The sequence below is a fragment of the Cydia splendana genome, chromosome Z (assembly GCF_910591565.1).
Source record: "Cydia splendana chromosome Z, ilCydSple1.2, whole genome shotgun sequence".
In the NCBI taxonomy this organism is placed as follows: domain Eukaryota; kingdom Metazoa; phylum Arthropoda; class Insecta; order Lepidoptera; family Tortricidae; genus Cydia; species Cydia splendana.
The window spans coordinates 10,576,792-10,603,760 of NC_085987.1; the positions used below are offsets into that span (position 1 = coordinate 10,576,792).

Here is a 26,969-nt window from a genome sequence, read left to right on the forward strand (position 1 = left end):
TGGTTGGTGCAACTGGCACTTAGTCGCGTATATATCCTGTAGCCCCCCAGAGGCCTATAAAAAGGTATCCCGTTACATTCTGTTTTGAATCTTTATTATGACAAATCAAAATTGCATTGTTTTATGAAAATATTCATTTGTGGGCGGGTAGAGAATAAATATTACAGTCGCAAACGAATATCGGAGCTAGAAACGACTATTCAATGCGGTTCAAATATTTTTGAGCACCGAGTAAAGTATTACATAGATAACAGTTTTGAAATGATTCACGGTTAGTTTCACTAGACTTATATCGACCGGAACAATACAAAACAAACAAAACAATACAAAAGGTAATCACGGTTCATATCCCGGTCGATATAAGTCTAGTACTAGGGGAAACTGTTGTACCTTGGACCTAGTTTTACCTCGGACAGATGGCAATATTTTCACATTGCCACGGTAATTGAAATATTTCATTAATATTATTTGAAACGTTATTATTAAGTATAAAAAACAAGCTATCAACGAAACTTGAGAGCGGCCGGTAATTCAAGAAATAAATTAAAATATTAACTGTGTTATGAAAAGTCAGTATTTCGAACTTTACATCAAGGATGATTATTTCATTATCAAACTACACAACGGGACTTAATCGCGTATTTAAGTTTTAAGATTTACCTCCGACGTTTCGAGGACGGCGTTGTCCCCGTGGTCTCGGAGAAGACTGGCTCAAGTTGACATCAACATCTTCTAGCCGGGCGAGAGGAGGTAAATCTTAAAACTTAAATACGCGATTAAGTCCCGTTGTGTAGTTTGATAATGTTTAATAATCGTGAAAGTTTATAACAGTGATTATTTCATGTTTTGATAATAGATAATAAAACTTAATATAATAAGTTAAAGTTAAGTTAATTAGCTATACGATGGTAGGATCATTTCAGCCTAATCTCAATTTGGAAGTGCTATTACGAAGCTTACTTATCCAAAAAGTTGCTTTGTTGTACCTCGGACACCGAAAATATGTTGTACCTTGGCCCGTACTTGCTACTACTGTAAAATTTTTTTTTTAAACTTATGGTTTCATATTTGCCGTATTTCTAATTATTAGTTATCTGCGTTATAAGTTACCAAGTAATTGATCTTAGAAATAATGCCTAATATGTTTTAGGCAAAAATAAAAAAAATGAACATTGCCAAGTATATTTTTCTAAGGGAATTGTACTAAAAAAATCTATTCAATGGCGTAAATATGCTAAAATATCTGTGATTTCATATGTAAGTATTATTTCTATGATTATATTATAAATTTATTAATTTAAATTATCATGTCCGAGGTACAACGGGAAATGACCAAGGTACATCAGGGATGTTGTTCCTTGGACACTTTTCCCTTTTTTTTCGTCAACATATCCCATCAAAATAAATAAACTAATCTTTAAATTTTATATCGTATTAGAATTAGATAGTTTATTAATGTATCTTATAATATTCGGAGAAACAATAATTTTGCAGCCTTTAGTTTTTTTTCTAAAATTCATAAAAGAAAAAACTGTCCGAGGTAGAACAGCTTCCCCTACATAGATGTTTTTATTGCCAACTGCACTCATTGTCAGTGTCAAGCCACGCGCCAGTTAACACGTAATACGTTGTCAACATTTTGATCTTCGAGACGGGCCATGCACTGATTCACTGTTCACATTTTTCTTTTCATTACCCGAAAGTTATGAATATTGGAGAAACGTTGTAGTCGGCAATCCAATATTCCCGAAAACTACGTTTTTGCCAGTTTTGGGGTATGTCAGTAACCACCTGAAATTAGGCTACAGAACCCTTAACTTTCGGGGATTTTTAGACATTTTGTCTGTGTATGACCCAAATAAGGATGAGTATTATGTACAGTCACCTGCAATAATATGTTACACAACGAAGGCGGCAAAAATATCTGACACGATCGTATTTGTGGAGCCATATAGAGCGTGTCACATATTTTTGCGGCCTTCGAAGAGTAACATATTATTGCAGGTGACTGTACCTACACAAGCGTGGGTAAGATTAGGTTACAGTTACCTGTCCCGTGATGTTGACGCCGTCGGCCCTGATTCCCATGGACTGCATGTGGGCCGTGGTCAGCCCGGCCTGGATGGACTGCTTCCGCAGCAGCTCGATGGTCTGTCTTAACTCGGTCAGCTCTGAGTCCTATCACAAAATTACTCAACTTACATTTTATTTTTAACAAACGGCACGCTGTTTATTGCTCTTGTTAAAACATGTTTTTAGTCACTTATCCATCCACATATAATAAATCAAGATTATTTGACTATACAAAAAGGAATAAATACGTTCAAAACGACAGAAATTAGATAATATGGGCAATGTAATTCTCTGCAGAAGTGGAAACTCTCACTCGATATAAGAAATTCATTATTTATAATGCAAATAAAACATCAAGTTAATACCTGGTCTACATCGTTAATAAACTAGTGAGTCAGCGATAATTAAAGATTATTTTAGTATGTTTTATATAATTATGTCTAATGGACATAGCGTATCGCATGAGAGTGAAATAATAAAATATAATTTATTATAATGTGTATGTTACCTTTCTCTCGGCAGTGGCCGTGAGCGACTGCAGCCTCTGCGTCATGTTCGAGAGGCTCTGCTCGAAGGCAGATACTACATGTGCCTGAAACAATGAAAAAACACCTATGTAATTTTCTCTTTCTTCTTATTATTCGGATTTTTATACTAAAATATTTATAGGCACTGATTTCGTGGGAGTCGGCTAAGCTGTTGATTATTAAGTTCTACTGGAAAGCATACAGTCTGGACGTATGGTATGATGGATGTACTTTAGATGACAACTTTTACATCTGGCGTGTAACGTTTTCAGTTAACAACGGAGATAAGTTAAATGTAGAAAGTATTTTAATAATCACTTTTAAATAATATGCTTATACATATTATATTATTTATATTTAACACTAATATGTAGGTAAAGAAAAATAATAGTTGCAGTTTAATGTAACAGAAAATTATACTTTTTTCAACTTGATGTATTATTTATATGGTTATGGTTATTTTTATATATATGGTTAATTATATTTTAACCTTATACAGATAATATTCACAGTCATTTGGTATGTATTTTGGAGTAATCCATTCAGCCATTTTCAATTTAGAGCAGTTGAAAGTCAACTGTGGATTGTGAAATTTTTGAACGTTTTCTATAAATTTGTTAGAGCAAGTATTGAAAATGTTACAGTATGTTATATATTAGTGATATACTCACAAAGCCGCTTTCATTTGGTACCCCATATGGTATGTTTAAAGGGAAATAAAAAAAAGTTTGTACTGCCGATTTTATGACGTCACAGCACCTACTACACTACCCCCACCACTTTCACGCTTGTCATCTCATATATTTGTGTTCAGGGCATTACACTGAATGCATCGATACTATATTCACCCATATCCGAGACGGCATGAACGAGAACTAACCAAAGTCTGTGCTACCGCTTTACTACATGTATTGTAGTACATTTCGACGCGTGTTTGCTGCATTTTGCTTTCACAATGTCATGATTTGGAATGTATAACATTTGTTTGTATTTGCGCGCACGGGGACGGTGTGCTGACAGCAAACAAATGAGGACAAAGCAAATACCGGCTCTACGTAAATATGTCATTTGTCATTTGTCCGGATCACTAAAATCCTATAACATTTATTCAAGCTGTCAATTTTAATGCCTATTATTTCCGGCCATAATAATAAACGTCAATCTGAAGATAGTAAAACAAGACTTCTAGTAACCCTCGCATGGAGCTACTCTGGAGACCGTGAAATCATTTTAACATCGTAAGAGTTGAAACGAAATAGATGTTCTTAATAGATCTTCATGGAATTTTGAAATAGCTAACCAGTCTAACATGCATACATTTAAAAAAAAATTGAATTTTGGAAATTGGTCCATTACGAGTTACACTAATTGCTGCAGCGAAGGATTTAAGGTTATGTATATGGGTACCTAGTGTAGATAGCAAACTATGTTACGTCTAACCTAAATGAAACTTTTACAGTTGCACTTTGCAGACTGGTTTATCGCTCACTGCGTTTGCGCTGAGCCTGATTAGTATTTAGAATATGAGTATAATAATTAGGGCTTCTTTGCAACCAGTCGACCGACATCCTGCGTTCCGCGCGTGAGTAATCAGAAGTGGCCACAAGCCGGCACAGATCTCTTTAATGGGTTAGTTGTAGGACGAGATTGCTCTGTTACTCGGCATGACGTTCCTACCTCACCTTACCTCGATAATGATTTAAATTGCTCTCGCCCGTGTACGTTCGATGCCTATATCGGCTCGATGACACTGTATTTGCCACATAAATACGAGTATTAAGACCAAAATGCGCGCGGCTTTGACTTTATAAACTTTCTACACAACTCTTTTGCGCAAACTTTTTCCTAACAGGGTCTGGGTAGCTAAAATGAAATCTATTAAAAACAATTAGTCAGCAATACTTACTATATACTATTGTTACTGCCAAAAATTCAAAATAGTCTATCACGTACTGGCTGAATTAAATATTTATTGAGAAAACATTAGCATTTTCAATTGGTATCTTTGAAATCCAACATATTATTAGATGATTATTTGATTATGGAATACAATGCAATATAATTGATTTTGTAATTTCATCACCCTTTAGCTTATTATTAAAATAAAATAAGACTGACATTTATGAACAACACCGGGGGGCTGAACGATAAGTAAACATTTTATATAAGGTAGGTAGGTACTGGAAATGTGAGTCATCGAATTAAATTGCTTTATAGGCCGGCAATAGTGGGCGTGGGCTAACTGGTCACGGGAAGCTTTGTTCAACGTCACAGGAACGCACTCAGCGAAATTAAAATACATGGTCACCGAGGGCAACGAACGTGTTCCCTAAACGTAAACAGGGGAACATTACTTGGATACATACAGTTACATAGATAAATGTTTTGTAGTCAGTTTTTAGTATTGTCAGTTACGGCCACAAAGCACGTAATGTTCGAGGTCTTAAAACAATTTCTAATGGTGCATATGCACTCGTAGTAATGAAAAAACAACGACACCTACATACAGGTAGTCCGTTCAGTATCCTAATAGGGGTTCACCTGTTTGCGAGCATGCTGCCACGCCAATTACGCGTTCGTCAGAGATGGATCTACGCGGGACACCTTTAGCACACGCCGGAGGGCAATGGAGAAAAAGTGCGCGAAGCAGGTGCCACGTAATTATTAATCGACAGCTGAGGATGCAGCCGCTCTCGGGGAATTAATGAGAGACGACAGACTTCCTAGGCATTTACCACGTGAATCTAAAGCTGGGGCATAGAGACAACAAGCATATCTTACCTTCATCGAAACGTTGAAATTTTAATTTACTAAATGTGTATATCGCCATATCGAAACTCTAAATTATGTATATTAAATAGCTAAATTCATTAAATATATTAAAAGTTGGCGTGTCAGAGTGTGATTTGCATAAAATAAGGTAGTAGCGGTAATGCAAGTGACAATCATTTAGTAATTAACAGTTTACTGCAATGAAAGGGGAAGAGAAAGCGGACGTTAACTAAGTTGTTATACACTAACTCAATAATAACAAACTTATCAGTACACATAAATATCATGTCATTGGGTAGAAAAAACCGTCAAAATGAATAAAAATACGAATGTCTTCCTAGTTTTAAAACGCGAGAATAGTTATTGTAGGTAGATTTGAATTGTAATTTATTAACTGTGTTTATTTACGTAGACAAATAATAGAGCCCGCAATTTGCGCCAATTGGATGCAACGTGAATGTGACTGACGAGTTGTTTCCGGCATTCGCATAAAAAGCACTCTATATGGCCACACTTACTATTACGGCCTTGTTCAATATCTTTTATCGACGTAATGTACCGAAAGGCACTCGTTTTCCGGTGGACCGTTAAACATGTAACAGAGGGGGATAAAACAACAATACTTATTGACGCAAATGTAAGCAAACGATATCAACGTGCACACAACCTTCATCGAATTAAAGTTTATAATTGCATAAATCTGCGTTAACATGTGCACAATGACAATAAAATCGATATTATAACCATGTGTAGTAGATTTCATTCTTAAATAATAATCATATCGTATGTTAAGGCCCACTCGGCAGCTTGCGGCTTTTACGGCTATTGTTACATATTAAATTATGTTAAAAGAATGTTGTATTTTATTATATCCTCGCCATTTTTGGATTCACAATATACGCTGTGAGATTATGTTTCTGATGGCCAAGACCATGGCCAAGACCCATAGTTACTCATTAATATGAATTTGTAGCACTTTGTTAATTTATTACTACTTACGTGCTTGCTTATGATATTTTATTTCCGATGCTATTATTCTGATTATTTATTTTGCCACGATATTACGAATGGAATTACTACACGGCATAACAATAATGTATTAGACAGAAATAATAAAAAAACATCGGTGTCCTCGCAGTAAGGAAAACATCGTGAGGAAGCCGGACTATTCGAATTAAGGCGGAGTTACCCTTTGGAAGACTTGGTTGCTTGCTGAAAAGAACCAAAGATCGGAAACCAAATTAGCGTGTACTAATTATACTTAATGGGGTACAAGGCCCCGATCACGCCTCGCCCACAGCTTCAGTAAGATTCGTCTCACCCACTCATAAATTTATTGGGGAACAACTACTAACGCCCACATGATGTCTTACTTACACTTAAATCTGTATCATTCTTGATTTGTACGAAGTAGGGAGACCGTTAGTCTCAAATAAATTTATGTTTATAACTAAGTATTACAAAATTATGTTATGTTACATTGTAGTATTTTTTACAGTGAATAAAACGAAGGAGACAGTGACAGTATCCAAAAATAAATAAAGAGGTATGTTTAGGTACTCAAAGTTTGCCTAGGGTAACCTGTCAGTTTTAATTGAGATCGAAGGCCTATGGAGCAGAAGGTAGATATCTAGTTACCTAAGCTCATATGAGCTTTCAAAACATTTAGGGTTGAGGTCATATCAGGTGCACTTTTTTCATTGAAAATTACTTTAGGCAATTAATTATAGTTTCAAAGATACAGAGGCTGCACAACAGGACCAACACAACACTCGAACTTGTTTACTTATTTAATCATCTGATTCTGATTTATGTAAATATCTAAATAAAAACCGTCTGGCTGATATCACTTTTTTTAGGCGAAATGTTACAAAACCGGTCGTGGGAACCGAAGTTACAATAATCGTTAAAAATCAGTGAATGAGCGACCGAACTATTAAGTCAACACCTGTCCTGGTTAGTTTTTTTTTGGTAGCCAGGTAGAATGACAAAAGGTACACAGGCTACGTTACGATGGGAATTTTCGGGTGTTTTAAATAAAACTATTTTACTTTATACCTGACGTGTGTAATTTTGAAACATCAATGTAAATAAAATTTGGTTTAGTATCTATATTTTATATTCACTGTCATATTTCAAATTTAACAAACGTTTAAGAACAATTTTAATAAATATTGCTCGTAAAATAAAATATAATATGTAGCTTGTAACTGTTGGGTTTATCCATGGAAACCAATACACTAGTGTGGATTCCTATAAATGTCTATTAAGCGCGGACATTTATACACAAGTTTTTATTTCACGCTAAGTATGTAGTAGCTATGATACCGACATTGCAGACACAAGGCGACCTCTATAAGAACTTAATCGCCTTTACTAAAGCTGTATAATCGATGAAATAGTAATCGTCTAAAATAGACTATTCCAAAAGAATCTCATAATACCTCAATGGAGTAAATGTACCGGCTTAATACGATTGATAATATGAAGCGACTTGGTGTCGCTTTTATGTTATGTTTGCCGCTTCGCTTCGTAAGAAAAATAATGTATTGACCTATAATACCCACTTACCACATAGCTCTTACAAATAATACAAATGTAAATAGAGTTAGTCCAAGAAAAGGCTGCAGCGATTTTGATAGCCCACGCAGTGCAAGTGTTATTATACGTCATAATTTCATAGAAGTTTGACGTTTAAAATAACACTTGCACTGCGTGGGCTATTAAAATCGATGCAGACTCTTCTTGGTCTAACTCTAACTAACGAGAAATTAAACTTATTCACTTTAATATAATTAAACTGCAAAAATTATGCTTACATTCGGCTATGCCGCAGTAAGGTAAATATGCGTAGAATTGACCGAAAGCGCCAGAATGACGTGTGTTGCTTTAACAATTGTATTGTAAAGTAACATTTTGTAGTAACTCAATAATTTACTCATGCTAAGCTTAAAATTCAATTGTGTTATTATTAAAAATATTATAATTTACATTTTACACAAAAACATTAAAGGGGAGCCTACATCAGGTGTATTTTATGCCAGGTCACCCATTAAATTTCTCCCCTACTGATGTTTCGATTTGATACGTTACTTTGATAACGTTGAACACAAATAGCCATAACTAAACTAAAAATGAGGGGATATAGGTATGTACGCAACACACCCTAAAAATGTAATTAAGGTGTGCAAGTGATTCACCCACCGCTTAGGTTTATAAGTTACCCACAGATCCATATTCCATCAATTCATTCGTTGGTCCTGCATGTACCTACTTTATGTTGTTTCTACATACAATAAATAAGTACATACATAAGAATGAATAAAACATCAAAACATTCACTTACCTCTTCTAATATCGGGCAACTTTTATAGCGAGATTTTTTGATTGCCAGTTCCCACCATGGCACCGGTGGCTTGGAACGCAAGATGGTTTGGCACCCAACTTTGGGATCGTGCGATTCATACAGAGTGTCGAGAGTTCTAGAAGAGGGCCGAGATTGTGACTCCTCATCTTCTTCTGCCGGTATTCCAGTTACACATTCGCAACACTTATGAGGTCTCCTAATAACAGTATGAGGTCTGTAGTCAGCACTGAACGAATGTCTATAGTTTAGTCGCTTATTGTTAAACCCGCTAGTTTCACTAACCGATCTCTTAAATCCATTTCTATTACTTTGTAAAGGCATTCTCGGAATTTGATGCACTTCATTTAGGATACTAGGTTCATCGAGTAAACTGACGTTATCTCCCGTGAGAGGCGTATTCGGTTCTGAATGATACCCCATTTTATTACGTTGTAAACTACCATAAAATGGATTTTCTTTGATATTACTCGTTCTCAGATCAATCGACTTTGGCCTTCGTAAATTAAGCGTTGCAAATTTTTGGGGAGATCGATGAAATTTAGATTTGTTAGGCAAATCTTTAAGAACATCTTCTGTGTCCGTAGATGGTATCGTGGAATTGTCACTGTAACTAGATATAGGCCTGTCGTTATCGGTGAGATACGAGGAGGACTCTGAGCAATTATCACGGTCGCTATGGCTTCTTCTACAGTCAGCGGAGGAGCCGGTAGTGTCTGTGCGCAAGGAATGCTGCTCTGCGCCGTCTTGGTTAGCAGAGTGCCGCCTGTAACACTGGCGATCGCCGTTATTTAAGCTCGCAATACCAATTTTTTCACCACTTCTTACGTCCTGCTCTGGCGTATAATCTAAGCTTTTCAGACGCCCTCGTGGCTTGATGTCTATAGAATCGTAATGAGCTTCTTGTTGCCCGCTCGCATATTTCACTGGAGAATTTCTCTTTGGAATCTGAAGGTTCGCTCTATCATAAATAGGCTCAGAAAAACTGAGACGTGAAGTTTTATCCGATACAATATTAGCAGCTCCATTACTTGAATCGTATTGTACGCCAACGTTACAATCTAGAAAACTATTTTTGTTAGGGGTCCTTTGAAGCGTAAAGTACTCTGAGTGGCGCTGAGGTAGATTAACAGTTTGATTTGGTTCTACTAGATTCCTTATTTTAATTCGGCTTCTAGGTGCACGAATTGTAGCAAATCCATCATGTATCGGGGAGCCATGATAAGTAGCAGAGGTGGTCACCGCCATGGTCAACTCTTGTTATGCACTGTTAAATGCATTCTTGCTAACCAACATGTCGTGGTTCTTTAGAATAAACGTTTTAAGCTGATATAACGTTTATAGGGACGTCTTATTCACGGCGCGATCAGGCCTAGAAAGCGTAAAATTGTAAAATACTCCTTTAAGTCTTCATTGCCTTGCACGTGCCGAGACTTCACGTTTAACTGTAGGTTTTGCGAAAAGGAAAACAATGATGGTGTGTGCTACGAGAGGGTTTGTTTAAGTCACATTTCTTATTTGATAATTCAATGATTTTTAATGCTAATCGTACCTAATGATTTTTTTTTATTCTCTGCGTCTTTAAAAGCGTACCAACCTACTTAACAAACACATCCATATAATATTGAATCTATAAATAACTACAACTTATATCTATCTTCATATTATAATATTTTCATATTATGATTTAAGTATCTTTTATACAACGTTTCCCTGTAACCGTGTAACACAATCCACTGAAAACAATTTGTTTTGAATCCAGAATAGAACCGATTGCACTTGAGAATCTCCGACGCGACGTAGATAATAGCTATCGCTACGTTTTACGAATAAAAAAAAAATGAGAAAATAAAAGTTGTATGTATAACTTACTTAAATATCCTAATCATTATTTTATAACTGAACACATCTATATATGGTTTAAGCTTGTAAGCTACTAGTTGACACATCGCATGCATCCGGTCGCCGTGTCGACGCGTACCTTATTGCACTCACGCATAGTTTATTTTGCATGTCTATTACAATTTGTGGGGTTAAAAGAAAAAGAAGCCAGTTCGGGTACTACAGCTCAAACCCCTTTCGGGTGTCAGGCGGCCTGTATTAATTTCCTCGGGCTAGGATGTTTTATTTAATAACATTATATTTTATTATATTAGGTATCTATTGGATTAGTAAGTTAGCCCAAGCCGAAAAGTTTACTTGATGTTAGCTTACTATACAAGTAAACAGTACAGTGTAAACTCTATAATAATATAGCGACACTCAAGGGACCGGAAGTTTTTACCCGCTATAGAGTTTTCGTTACATAGAGAGAAATTAATATTAAAGTAAAGCAACTACAGCCAACAAATGTCGACGTTATAAGGAGTGAATCGTTATATCGAGTGACGTTATAGGGAGTTTTCACTGTATAGTACCTACGCTCAGTAGTAATTTAGACAACTTGCACTGTAATATATTTTTAAGTTGCTATTACACACATTATGTAATTTTATCATTACATCTAAGTGGCAGTGGCGTGGGGCGCTAATCATCCGTTCTTTACAAACAATGGGTAGGTCATGTTGTAATACGGGTTGAGTTATAAAATTGTAAAAAGGGCAAAGCTGTCGTCAATCGGGCCGGCGTCTGCGCAGGGGCAGGGGCAGACCCTTGGTTGTTCCTTTCAAACACTTCTCAAACTTTCGACGAGCTATTTATTATAGTTTTACCATTAAGGTAAACGTACTAGTGCTCGACATGCTAATGCCCAATAGATGACACCTTGCTGTCACTTCTATTGACAGTGACTTAAGTTTCAAGATGACATGTACTGGGACCGCGTTAGCACCAGTACGTTTACCTTATATACATGGTGTGTCTGACCATGGGGCTTTAAATCCAGGGCTTGATTTTACACGCTAAACTGAGCTACTTTTACTATGGGACCAACCCTGAAATCGGGGAAATTTTTTTGGCTTTTCCATAGAAAACGTCGACACAATGTATGAAAAAGTAAAAAAAAAAAATTGGGATTTCGGGGTTGGTGCCATAGTAAAAGTAGCTCAGTTTAGCGAGTAGAATCGAGCCCTGGATTTAAAGCCCCATGGTCAGACACACACTGTATAACAAAGTGAATGACTTTCTAGTCAAAGACTTTATAAGACAGAAATAAAATATAAAAAAGCATGTTGCACGTTAAAGATCTACCAGTGCAAAATGCATGTGGCGGGCATTTCGGTATTCTACGAACATTTCTCACGTGTTCGTAATTATCGACCAAATTAGAGAAAAAAAGGTTTAACGACATACTAATAAGCCTGCACCTGCAGCACAATGCGTGCCTTTGAGAACCGTAGGTTGCAATAGAGAGTGAGATGCACGAAATGTTTATGCTTGCCGTCTCCCTTCCACTAACGCACTGCACGCGGCCCGGCCGTATCAACGACCTTTACGTACAGACCGTAGTACCGAGTGTGCAGCACAATATTTTCGTTTCACGGTCATTTCGTAACATTTCAATATTCCCATGTTCATGCTGATTGACGTAATGTAAATAAACTTGAAATGCTCGAACGTCGCTGAGGGAATTTCGATTGTTCTATGGTCTAAGCGACCGCTTGTATCAAGGGGAACATTCACTGATTTATATTAAATAACAATCAGCATATAAATTATGATAAGATAACAATGAACATAAAGTGCCATATTTTATACAGTTGTATTTTATGCGAACATTTTACGTTGGGAAAGTGCAGATATTTATGTACTTATAAGGGTCGTACGTCGTACTTATTGTGTTACATATAAAAATAAGAACAGAGATTGTAAAAATATCTTGTAAAAAATATCATGTAAGTTCATAACTTTCTTGTTAATTTTATTGAAATAATAATTTCTGATATTCTGAGATTTAGAGATTGGATTGGATGGACTCATAATAAATATAAATTATGTAGTATATTTATCATTAATGACATTTCAACAATATTAAAATATTCAAAAGTTTTGTAACATGTTCTCAAATCGAAACCATTTAATTAAATTATTATCCAATTTATTGTTGATTATTTAGTGTTGGGAGCACTTCAATGAAGTATATTTTAGCAACGATAAAAAGGATTCAAATTATAAATACTTACAAAAAAAACTAAAAGTATGACCATATTACTTGGCTTAAAACATTATTTTTATCTGGCAAACTCACGATAGCAATATCAAGTTCAAAACCGACACGTGTTTCTAAGAGATCGTGACCCTAACCACCCTAACGGTTTCTATCAGTCTCATCTCATCTTATTGTCGGCTCCGTCGATCATGCGTATGCACATGTGTGAACTACTATCGTTTAGCGAACTAATTATACTGTACTCGAATCAACCGCCGCAGGTACCGTACGATACGATAACATAAAAGCGAAGCAATTTTAGTTTTAATGAGCTAAATAAGCCCAAAGCTATGAAGAATCGGTCATTGCTCAATGTATTTCTTGCATAGCTTATTATATGGTGCACTGAGGCGACGGAGACCGTTCAGTAGTTGTTGTGATATTTTTTTCATCGTACCTAATTATCAGTGCCAAAAAGACTATTTGTTAAACGATTTAGCATTTTGGCAAATAGCCAAAAATCAGTGAAATGTAGTCCTTGGTGCTTTTTTTACAACCACCAGAAAATTTAGAAATAAAGTAATAAATTTAATTTAAGTTTTCCTATTACGAGTACGAAATGGAGATATGTAATCGCGGGCGTTGTGTCGAGAAACATGATTTCATGAGTACTTATTTATAATCGAACGAGCGAGCGAAGCGAAGTGAAGTTCGTACATTCGACTTTGAACACACGGCTGACTAGAGGCACGTCCCGGCATTTCGATGTTTTTAAGCTGAACTATCAGAGGATAGTTTGATACTCAATAACTTAATTAAAAATGTTCTAATTTAAATGAAATTGGGTGAACGTATAGTTGACGGCATTATATTTTAGTCATTAAATTTTGAGCTGGCTCGAACATGAGGTTATTGAGCTAGAAGAGCTGAAATTCTACAAAGCTATTTGTGAGGGGTCTTGTTATTCTGGTCATTTTAATTGCAAGAAAGTATGGTCGAGTTTGGTATCAAATGAAAGTGCTCGGTTTACACATTTATTATTTTAGGTTGTATTGTAGGAACAATTGCTTCATAAGTCAGAAACGCGCATGTGACATTAATATATGAACATATACTACGAAAACCGCTTAGCGTTACTTGTTGGTCTCCATTGGCTACGGTGGCTAAAATCGAGAAAAAATCTGTTTAAAAATTGAATTTAGCAAGGAGCAAGTACCAGAGCCTCATGAGTTACGAGAAGGTGTCGTTGACCAACCCGCCGTGGGGCGCGGGGCGCGGCGGCCGGGGCGCGTACCAGTATGAAGGTATTGCGGCTACTCGCGTATCTTAGCTGTATACTTTTGGTTTGGTTTGTTTGTATGATTCTACTAGTTTAAAGTATTATTTCTCAAAAATGGACGGCAAAGTCGACTTTGCCGTTTAAAAAATAGGTTGCGAAGCGCGTAGTTTATATCAGTCAAAAATTAAAAAGTTAAAAACATTGCAGTCTCGATTTTGGGACTGCAATGTTGCATACAAATTCCATTATTTGTCGAGTTCCAAACTTTTTAAAAGTTGAAATGGCCATATCAAATGAAGGCACAGGCCCATTAAACAGCCAAACAGATGATTAGTACCGCGACTATTTAGCTGTCTCAAATAGGTTGGCGTATTTTCGGCAGAAAAATACACTTCTATTTTTTTATTAAAAAAATAAAAAGGCGTCAAAGCTAATTTTTTCAATTGTTTCTACTTTTTTCTGTGAAAATATATACGTAAGAAAGTTGCTTTTGTAAAATATTTCTATGATATTTATATTTCTTGCACCATTTTTGAGAAAAGCACTATATATGACTCGGCTGGAAGGCTACTTGCTGGCTTCGGATTCAATTAAACGGACTCCCAAGGTCGTCCGTTTAAAACGAATCCTCAGCCTGCAAGTAGCTACTTCCGAGCCTCGACAATAATGTACTATTTATGTTGACTTGTAGAAAAAGTATTGTATACAATAGTGATATAATCAAGCTTTTCAGTCTCGTACCTTACTTAGGCAACTCAGCAAGCTTCGTTGCCTAAACACGGTACTCGACTGAAAAGCTCTCTATTATATCACGATTTTATAAAATACTATTTTTTTTATGAATTTTTTTTTTAATGATGACCATTTTGGAATCCAAAATGGCGGCCATGCAGTATGTCATTAAAGTCGTCATGGATGTCGTTTTATAGGTTTTAGGGGGCGCAGATTTCGATAATGACGACCATTTTGGTATCCAAGATGGCGGCCACGCATAATGTCATAAAAGTCGTCATGGATGTCGTTTTATAGGTTTTAGGGGAGGCAGATTTCGAAATTGGTGACCATTTTGGATTCCAAGATGGCGGCCATGCAGTATGTCATAAAAGTCGTCATGGATGTCGTTTTATAGGTTATAGGGGGCGCAGATTTCGAAAATGATGACCATTTTGGAATCCAAAATAGCGGCCATGCAGTATGTCATAAAAGTCGTCATGGATGTCGTTTTACAGGTTTTAGGGGGCACAGATTTCGAAAATGATGACCATTTTGGAATCCAAGATGGTGGCTACGCATAATGTCATAAAATTCGTCATTGATGTCATTTTATAGGTTTTAGGGGGCGCAGATTTCGAAAATGATAACCATTTAGGAATCCAAAATGGCGACCATGCTGTATGTCATAAAAGTCGTCATGCATATCGTTTTATAGGTCATCGTCATCATTTTCGAAATCTGCACACCTGTTTCAAACAAGGTATAGATGCATCCTAGTAAGTCAACAACATCTATATCTACTATCGAAATGTACTTTTGATAGTAGTAGTACGAAATGTAATCTGAAAGGAATCAAGTAATGCATTCCTGTAATGAGGAATCGACATTGATTCCAATTACTAGTAATTGTAATACAGTCAAACCTGGATAAGGTAGAACTGGATAAACGAGAAACCTCTATTAGCGAGACTAATTATAAGGTCCCGTCATTTTTTCCCTAGATTACCTCTATTAGCGAAAGATACACACCTCTTTATGATAGAGTCGTTTTTCCCGTTCGAACCTCTGTGTCAGAGAGTGTCTCTCCCTTGGCCTCTATAAGGGAGAATACTGAGTGTAATTATTGTCCGTTATGTTTGATACTTTCTAATTTTCGTGGAACTAACGCGCACGTGGTGCAATTGCATAATTAATTGTATAATTGCATTGCATCTGACCATTTTTTTTATTGATTATAAAAAAAGGGTTTGTCTTTCAGGTCATTGTTTTTGATCCTTATGAGAAAAAACAAATGGGCGTCGTGAACCGATATTTTCGATCAAACTTGCTCAATGCCTACTTAATAATAATATAATGGTTGAACATATTCTAGGAATGTCTAAATGAAAATTAAGTGTTAACGATAAAAATTGCAATCGCTTTCGAGAACGGGAAATCACGAAAACAAAATTCACATTCAATTTGGTTTTCATACATATTAGCTATAGGTCCCTAACCTGCCTAAGCGAGAAATCTCCGATCCCTTACATCTAAGAGTGAAAAACCGGATTAGAGAAAAACCTCTATGAACGAGAAAAATATTCTGGTCCCTTGAGCTCTCGCTTATACAGGTTTGACTGTATTAGAAAAAAATATTCCTGATTCCTCAAATGGAATTGTACTTAGTAATTCGGTATTGTTAGATTACAAAGTAATCTGGGAATCGGTAATCAGATTACAAAGTAATTTCAAGTAATCGTGGAATTAGGAATCAATTACGAAATGCCCATCTCTAAGACTAATTAGCACTGCATTCAATTGATCTTTTTGGCGAACCGCGAGTTCTCAGTTCGGGGCGAACTACTAGTTTTATTGTCACATAATCTAGGAACCCATGTCAAGTTCTTCAGAAATCTAGAATAAGACAGCCCACATCGCACACCCAATTAACAATGCAAATAACGATGATCTCAACGTAATTGATTATGATTCCATGTGGTCAGTCCACGTGAGATGATTTTATTTACTTCCCCTAAGTATGTACGTATAGTTTAAACCTACTTTGACCCTAGGTTGTTACATTCTACGCACGTCGTCTAACCATATATCACAGAAAATAACAAAATACGGCAATATATTAAGTACCTTACTGTTTTTTAAGATTCACATAACATGTGAATACGAAATGAAGTCCTTGGACGTAACATCATATGAACATTATACATGTTACATACATATGTATGAATTATATCTTTAAATAAAACGCGTGCCAATTAACGTAGAGTTATTTGATATTTAAAGGGATCGCCGTTGAGCAACATTTTAAGTCTGTAGGATCAAGGGGAGCATCTGTTGTGCACATGGCCCGCTTCCACCTATATAGCTGTACAAGAGCGCACTTGATGGGATATGAGAAAGACATTCGATACGACTCCGAGGTAAAGCATGAAACTGCGGCATCTGCTCAATCCTTATAATTACTCAGAACGCGGTCAAGGAGCCGGTTGATTGAGGTGACTGAACAACTGTCGTGACAGTATGTATACAGTTAGTAAAGCAGGTTAAACCAACAATTGTACATTGTTTGGAAATTGTATCGTTCTAACGAAATATGGCGCAGATTCCGAACATTAGACAGTAAGTTTGACCCGATCTGCCTTATCGTGTTCTCATTAGCATAAATTGTAGATTTCTATACAATAAAGCTATGAGAATATACTGTCCAACTGAAATGTCAATGAGATAAAATGTTGTCAATCGGTATGTATAATGGAGAATGTGGATGTGATGGCAGCCCGAATTGTAAACGGATAAAGCTGATGTGGATTCGATATTCCCAATCATGTATTATGTCGGGTATAAACATGCGAATAACTAAGTGGGTTGGGCGCATTGTATTCGGCTCTATTCACATACGTCACGTCAAAAGCCAGCACTGTTTTAAGGGCACTCACGTGACCTCCGACTTCTCTTTGGTATTGTCATGCTAATGCAGGCCACTGTTGCCGATCAACTGTGACATACACTAGTAATAATCAGCTAGGCATTAGTAAGCGCAACGGGGTTTATCTCATGTAGTGGGGGAAGTAAGTGCAGAAATGTATGGAGCAGCATGTAGAGGTACTCTTGTTTCAAGCGACGCCGCTTGGCATGATTGTTCCTTGGATCATACTAATAGAATGGAAAGTACTTATTCCAAACTGACTATATTAAGGTAGGTTCATACGATGCTACTTTGAGTGTCTTTACTACTATCACGCTCCGCGATTGTTGCGCCATTTAGTGTCCCAGCTAAATTGGTTGTTCAATACTTACGCTATAGAATTTTCAGTTTAGCAAGAACCCTAAATGGCATAACAATCTGCAAACTGCTGTATTACCATAAACATCTCTAAAAATCTTTAAGACAATCACATTTCTTTAAAGTTATTTCCTATAAGTAATCAAGCAACGACATTTAACAGTACAAGGTCTCCAGTTGAATCACATATATAGGTACCTTTCTACTGGTGGTCTTTATAAAGTACGTTATCGCCTGTTATTTCAGGTGAGTCAGGCGCGACCACCTCGTGGGTCTGGCTCAGCAAAGTTTAAGGCCGAGTCACACCGGCTGCGTGTGCAGCACGTGTGCGTCGACGTAAGCGTAGACGTGCGCAGCACCCCTGTCACACCGGGTGACGCGCACGTCACGCAGCGCACGCCACGCAGTGTGCTGTACACGTCACGCAAGCGCACGCTGCAGCTCGGTCATGCGTGCAGTAAAATAAAATACACTCCTGCGACAGTACATCATGTTATTATACTGTTACTTATACTGAAATAAATGGTATTCTATTCTATTATACTCCTGTTGCAAATGGAAGCAGCTCACAGAATGCCGACATTGCAATTAGAGGAAAAAAATGTCTCATATTTGAATCGAGATAATTCAGAGTACATAATATTATTATTAAGTTCACAATACAACAACCTTGTTTTCCAATAGTATTATTAGTACCTAACATCGATTTGTTCCCACAGGCCAAATTTTTATACGAGTAAGACGTATTTTTTTGGAATCTTTGTGCTATATGTTGTAAATATACATTCGTATTGACGAATATATTAATTAGTTTTTCTTTTATCACTGAATCCATATTAAAAACCAGCACGCGCACCGGCCGAGTTGTAAATAAATACAAGCGAGCTGCGCGTGTACACGCACAGCACCTATGCAGCACCGAGCTGTGCGTGTCCGAACCTGCTCGGTTCGCCCTCTCATAGGGAACGCAGTTAAACACAACGTCATCACTGCACGCAACGAAGCGACGTTGCCGCTCCGGTGCGTGGACGCGTGCACGCAGCACGCAGCCGGTTTGTCTCGTCGGAGCTGCGTTGCGTGCAAGTCACGCGTACGCGCACGTCACGCACACGTCACGCAAGCGGTGTGTCCTCTCGTATGAGTTTTCGTATTATACAACGCATCGGGACGCGTACGTGCACGTGCACGTCTACGCATACGCATCCGGTGTGGCTTGGCCTTTATCGTTTACCTACTGCAACCAGTCCCGGCTATCTCTGTTTAAGTACAGTAGCTGATGCTTCCTGACTAGATAGGATGCTCCCTTGTAGAGCTTCCTTCCGTACTTAACAATTGATCTCCTCAAGCATATAGGATAAAACCACTTAAGCGAGTTTAAGTAGTCGTATATCTTTTTATATATGGTTTGGTTAGAATAGATAGAAGTAATTTTATTAATGTGTCCTACTTTTATTATGAAATTGTACCGCAAATGGCTCTTATGTTTCTGAAAATGTTATTTCTATTAATTACTAATTATTAACAATTATGACGCTCAATTTTTTACATAATTTTGTTTGTTATCTGCATGTTAAGAATGTTAGTTATATTTTTTCTTACTAAGCCCAGGCCAAAATACCGAGATTTTTAATTAAGTAACTCTAAAGGAGCCCACAGTTTACCAGTTCGCCGGACGATATCAGCCTGTCAGTTAATCAAAAAAGGTGACATTTCCGAACAACTGACAGGCTGAAATCGTCCGGCGAACTGGTAATCTGTGGGCCCCTTTAAGGAACCATGTTTAGGTATATTAACACAATGACAGACTCGCCTACGTCCGTTAATTTGGATGCCTACTGTTCAAGATTCCGAGCATGAGATGATTAACTACATAATATAGTGTATGACATGAGAATCGCTGCTCCTGTCAAGGTCGACCCGCAAGATGCTGGTGACGCAACACTTGCCCGGCGTGTTTTGTATCAAAAGCGATAAATCTTGAACTGAGGTCAAAAATGGTTAACGCGCATGTACGGATAGGATCGATAATGTCCTCCCGAAGACATATATGTTATTTAATTTATTACCGATTCTACAGTATGAGTGGCGTCGTATGAAAGTTAATAAAACTGTGATTTAAGCTGATTATTGTATAGTTAATACATATGTATAGTACATACAAGAAATAAGTGACAAAGTAATTTTAATTGACTGACGTTGCATGCTTACTTCATTAACGGTTTATTGGCCATGTGCAAGATAATGGTGCATTCAATATACTAATAAAAAAAATAATCAATCACGAAATTTTAGAATAAAATAATCAATCACGGATAGGAAGATATTTATATTAACTTCACTTCCCCTCCATATATAGATATCGCACAAAGTAAAACTTATTAATGCACACAAAAGTAATTTAACATTGGTTTATGGAATAGAGCTTCGAAAAGCGCTCAACCAAAGGGCATATCTGGAAAGCAACATAATATTGTTTAATCAAATATTGCGCTGCACCCAAAGCCAATAGGTCTAGAAATAGACAATGAAACAACTCGCAGTGACAGTACAGTAGCATACCTATTAGCAATCAAGAATGAAAGCGCCCCGTCGCTCACACAAGGACCAAGGGTACTAGTGAAGGATGAAATGAACCTAGACCATTTTGTTCTTACACCTATTTGTGACCAATAGATTTATACTTAGCCCAATTGATTTCCCCGGACATAAAGCCGATATTTTGAAATTCATTTCGAAAACAAATCTACTCGGAATGTTCTTTCTTTCGTCAAAAAAAGTTTTCAATATTGGGGCTCAAGGCGGAAGCGGAATGGCATTAAAAATTAGAATAAAATACTTTCGCTTTGCTGTGTTGTGAACAAATGAGTAACTTTCGCTGCGATTCCAGGATTGAGTTTTGTATTTGAAATAAAGCAATGATATAAATTGTGTAATTTTGTCCTGTTAATGGACATACTTTCTTAATCAGTGTCAATGAAAAAGAATCAACATAAGATAAAAATAATATGAAGTATGTGTATGTTTTTAATCGATGGACACAGATCAAACATCGATCCATCAAAAGATTTCTATCCTTTTTCCGTACGTAGCACATGTTGCTTCAGTAATAACTGCTTTTAACGGACACAACAAATTATACTCCATCCTTATATTCATTTATTTTTCCGACCTCTGTTTTTTTGCTATATGTATAACTGGTTTGCGTTTCCGATATCGGTAGCCAGTATGTTTGTTCGCGTTCCAGTCGATTTAATATGCAAATCCTACATCGAATTTCCTATCAAAGTACATATTTAAATATATGACAAAAATAAACAGTGTAATAAATATAGTTTCCCATTAAACACTGTTCTGGCGTGGTGACTTACAGCTAGCTAGAGCTAAAATTTCTGACACTGACACCTGTTCGCTTTGAATATGTTTTAAGGAACATTTTACGAGTTCGTTGTCTTTGTACTATAAACAAATGAACTATTCTAATTCTAACCCAAAGGCCAGGTTGGATAACCATAAACTTGTTGTTTGCCTAATAGGTCGTTAAGCCTGCGACTAAAACGTTTAGTAGATAGTACCTTCATGCTTATCGTCGCCGAACCTTAGTTGACTACGCTATTTATAAATATGACTACCTTATTTACAAGTGTGTTTATAAAGTAAACATGAATGTTATTGCTCGATGATGTACGCTATTGGACATTAAGTAATGCCACAGGGCGCTAGAGATCCCCTGGCCCGTCTCCACATGAATTAACCTCAATTGAGAGTGCCGAGGAGGCGCTTCGCTGATTGAAGACAGTCCACTCTAACAACCAGTAAACGACCCTCCCAGTCTTCCTGCCTCTTCAATAAACGAGTGAAATTTACTATGTAACAATGTCCCATTTATTTGAAGTTTTATTTCAATAACCGCCAATACAATAAGTTACGTCGGTACCTACACGGTAGATACTAGAAACCTATGTGTGTAGGTTCACCGAGATACGATTCAAAATATCTATAGATAAAAGATTATAGCTAAAGATAACATAATTGTCAATTGTAACAAAGACAACATACTGCATGAAATCGATAAATTCAACTGCACGTTTGAACTTGTACGGTTACAAACATCCTAGTTCTAGGGAGTAATGAAGCCATAATGGTAATGATTTATGTGCCAAGTTACAGTAAATCTTTCTTCATGTACCATCCGGTGTAAGCAAAGAGAAGAGGTGCTTTGAACCTCGCCCTTACATGAGCTTTCTCAGAACATCTTGTTAAGATATTCGTATGTGCATCAACTAAGTTCAAAGTTGTCACACAATATGTGTGTACAATAGGCCTGTATGTACGTTTTGTACCTACATTCAATTTATTGTTTTGAAAGTACAAAACGCTCAGTTGCATTCAGTTTCTCGTTGGCATGTTTATTGTTTACATATATCCCTAGTGTGATTTAAAATTAATTATGTAAGTACATAAGTATTCGGAAGAGAAGCTACGAGCAACAATGTTTCGTAAATGGGCCGCGACCCGCAGCCGTCGCGCGGTGGCAACTACTGGAGCGCAAGCTACACGCTAACCACAAGATGCAGTAGTTATATTTTACCTTGCCTTACTACAACGCAAAGCTATGGATTTACTGAAACTAACATAGTACAAGGTGCATCATTTTTCTTTAAACCATAGAAATCATAAATACTTAACGATACCAAGCTCTAAACGGTGAAAAGAACCAAAGCTAGAGTAAAATGCTAATATGGGTATATCTTAATTATTATAAACACCTTAAATTAATTTTAAAGCTATAAGTTATCTAATTATGTCTTATTCATGCGTGCTGAACTAAACTTAAAAAGAAAAGGCGGAATAAGATAATGTCATAAAACACATCAAACGAGGCTGGTATCAAAACGTTTGACCTCAAATAAAACCAGATCCACCCATAAACAGTTTCCACTGTTTGATGTTTGCTTTTATCGCCAGTTCGGATTCGTGCAGTACTTGTAGGCTATTGGTAAGTTTCACCAGCGCCCCGTTCCCATGAAACCAACCTATTTCAAAGAGTGACGTTAGAACCGCATCGCATGCGAATCGAGTTTTTAAAAGTAAAACTTAACAAGAGGTGTATTCCCACTGTTCCCACCTTCCCCAGGGCAATAACTTTGGTAATCGCGAGTATAATGTCCGGCTCCGAACAGGATAGACTGCCAATAATAGGCTCAAAGGAACAGAGTAAAAAAAGGGGACGCGGTTACCTGCTCCCAAAAGCTAAGGCGCATCGTACTATTCGTACTGAAGTTTTAAAGTACGTTACTTACTAAGTTTGCGTTTTGGAGTAGAATGTGCCATTTGAACTTGATATGTTTATTTATGTATTAGACATAACTATAGTAGAATTAGTTTTTTTAGCTGTAATTTCACAAACATATGTGTTTGTTTATTGTTTGTTATACCTACTTATTATTTATGATACATAATGCTCTTAAACCATCACTGTTTTCCATTTCAAAAATAGGACACAAAACATATAATAATTGATTCCCAAAATTTTCATAGATCCTACAATTGATCAAATAGTTTGTACGGCAACGGAAACACCCGGCTGTCTTGGTAACAAAACAACAAATTACAAGAGACGTGTTTTGCTCATATGGAGCTTTAAAAAGAAGTTAATATCGCACGTTTCTCAAAAACCTAAGTACCAAAATTCGCGGCAAGGCATTGAAGAACTACACTTGAACTAATTATCACTTGTTAATATTCAAGAAAAAAGTTTTTAAAGTAGTAATGGGTCACTGAAGTCAACAAGAGCGCGATGCGAACCGCGATAGAGGCGACGCGCGCGCGTCCGTCCTCCGCCAAAGGTGGATGCACACTGGCCTGTGTTGACTAATGTTATATTGCTGCCCTGGTGAGTGACTACATTGAATAAAACGGAGTCACGGAACTGAGCCAAACCCCAAGGAACCCGGATCACCAGTCATTGAAGTGTTATTTATGGGCAATAAATAGGTATCGGGTGTTAAGGGAAGTGACAAAGACAAATTTATCTTAGTTCTATGGATTTTTATTATATAAGTTTATCTACTCCTGAATATTTTACTACTTTGAGACTCTACATTGGTCTAAGTTACTTTGAAATTGAACATTCAATATTTTTATAATTGTTTATTCTTTAGTCAAAGCGTTCAGTACCTATTCAATTCACTGAAGAATTTACAGATGCACATATGCACTTAATTTAAGACTTTATATGTATTATAAACGGTGTTTTGTATTATTTGGATAAGTATTGTATTTTTTACTCTTACTTTTAATATGAAAAATACATTATATATAACCAATACTAAAACAAACTATAGTTAATTTTTAAAGATAATAACATTCGGACAACTTAAAAAATCCAACTACTTATAGAGTTTTGTTCAGATCGTAGACATCAGTTTTATTGTGCTATCGTGGCATGCCATCCCTGAAACTCGCGAGTAAATAAATAAAAGCATCTTAACGAAAAAAAAAAAACATAATTTCAGTCCTGATGAAGAAAGAGCGGGCACACTATCGCGGCACTTGTTGCGCAAGCACTCGGGATTTATGGGCCACGCTCGAGTTACACTTGATAAGGGACACACAAGACAAGAGCGTTGTTTGTAGTGTAAACAAAGGATCATATCAATTATACAAGATGTTCAACAGGTCTGGGGAGATGCTAGTTGAAATTAGGCATTTTAGACATTTTTCAAAATAGATTTTTAGAATTACAGGTGCAACATGCATGTGAAAACCATGGATATCCAACCGCTGAAAGACGGGGGGCTAATACCTAGCGTGTACAGATCATTTTAAGCACCTGGCCCCTGGAGCAAATTTACAATAGAGCCAAAAAAGGGTCATAGATCGGGCGACATTCTGGCCGTTCGCTATGTCTAATCTAAAGTAAGTAGGTACATATTTTAATACGAAACTGCCAGACCCGTTTTTTATGCTGAAATTTGACGTTTGTCGTAACCCTTTTACACTCTGTTTCTGCAAAGTTGTGCAGTGCAGAGTTAGCGTGTCCAACCCTGACTAAGCAGTTTTATTTTATATTAAATATTTTAGTTTCTTACTCACCCGTAGCATAACTACAATGTTAATAAGACGGAAACAATATTAAAATACATACTAGTACATACTACTCTTCCTAAAGCTTTTCCGACGTAAAAAGAGTCCGGAGCAATGTAGTCCTATTAATTGGCACAAGGCAATAGTTATTTGTTTTACAAGGGGGCAAAGTTGTTGTTTAACCGCTCGTGCTAATATTGATATCCGAGCAAGCGAAAGATTCCAAAATTGAATTGATTCCATTTTTCGAACCACTCGCTACGCTCGTGGTTCAATTTTGGAATCTTTCGCTTGCTCGGGTATCAATATTAGCACGATCTTGCGCGTTGCGAGGGTATCAAAGCACGAAGGTTATACAAAATTTGCCCCCGAGTGAAAAACATAATTTTACACCACACCAACCCGAAGCAAATATTAAATGTAAAATATCAAACAAAATCAAATCCAAATGAATGTTATTAAATATTTATCATCTAAAATCATCATTTAAAAGTCAATTCTACCAGCAAACATATGAAAACAACTCAAAATTTGCATTTGATTACATTGCCTCACATGTGAATAAAATGCAACTTTGCTATCAGATTTTAAGTGCAAAGTAAGCCTTTCCGAGCTGGTGTGGTGAAAAAGTTTTTACACAATACAAGCCGGCAACCTAGAGGAAAAACTAGACCTAATGTTTAGTTCGGTTTCCTTATTAATGTTAGTTAAGTTTTCCATTGTAGGTAAATAAATACATTTCGAGAAACTTATTGATACGAGTCGACCCATGATCTCCGGTTTGAAAGGCGCAAGCTCTTAGTTAACATTAGAATACTATTTTCACAAATATATTTATGTACTTTGTTTGTGCTGGTTACGATTAGGCATTGGCTATGCATTTATGCCGAGCGCCCCTTGTTGCTAATCTTGGCGGACCGCCAGGCACGCTTCTGTGAGGTGGCTGAAGCACACAACAATGCTTAGGTACGTACACTTTGTTGGTGGTTAATGACGACCAATAACAAACTCAATGCACGTATCTATGAAACTAATATCTGTATGAAAATGATGACATGAACTTTTTGATATTTAATACCTAACTAGGACTATGTTTGTTTTGTGTCAGTGAACAATGATATAATATTTATAATAAAAATATCAGTAAACTAGCTGTTGCCCGCGACTTCGTCCGCGTGGAATCTTATCTTCGACATTTTACATCTTTAGTACCTCGTTATAATTCTCATATCCAAGCAATGTTGAAATTACTTTTCTTTTTTTCTTGCATTGTAATAGGTAAGTAATTACTCTTATACGACGATTCAAGTCCCGCACTTAAAAAAATGTTTGCCCTCCATACAGACATTCATCCCCTTTTTCACCACCTTAAGGGATGAATTTAGACAATAAAATTAGTTATCTTCTCTTTTAATGAAATAAGTTTTTACGAAATTAAATATTCCTAGCTTTTTAGGGGATGAATTTTACAAAACCTTGAAATTACTTTTCCTGTCTTCTAATAATATCCCCAAATACAAAGATTCAAGTCCCGCGCTCGAAAAATGTTTGATATCCATACAAACTTTCAACCCCTTTTTCACCACCTTAGGGGGTGAATTTTCAAAAACACTGAAAATAGTTTTCTTGTATTTTAATTTAATACCTTTTTGCCAAGTTTCAAGCTTAAAATAAAATTTGCACCCCAAAACGAACTTTCATCCCCTTTTTAACCCCATTTGGGGTTGATTTTCCAAAAACGTTGCAATTACTTTTTTTGTAATCGGCTATTATGTCTTTCTAAGAAG

The 26,969-nt window shown here is 36.7% G+C and overlaps 1 protein-coding gene across 1 annotated transcript in view; it reads right to left on the reverse strand.

Annotated features, from left to right (window-relative positions):
• Positions 1–26,969, reverse strand: part of LOC134804236 (protein sickie) — a 265,539-nt gene that overhangs the window by 21,637 nt on the left and 216,933 nt on the right. Inside the window, exons 19-20 of the mRNA XM_063777209.1 lie at positions 2,582–2,665; positions 2,050–2,178 (exon numbers count right to left, since the gene is read on the reverse strand). Coding sequence (XP_063633279.1) covers positions 2,050–2,178; positions 2,582–2,665 — 213 coding nt within the window. The remainder of the gene's footprint in view (positions 1–2,049; positions 2,179–2,581; positions 2,666–26,969) is intronic.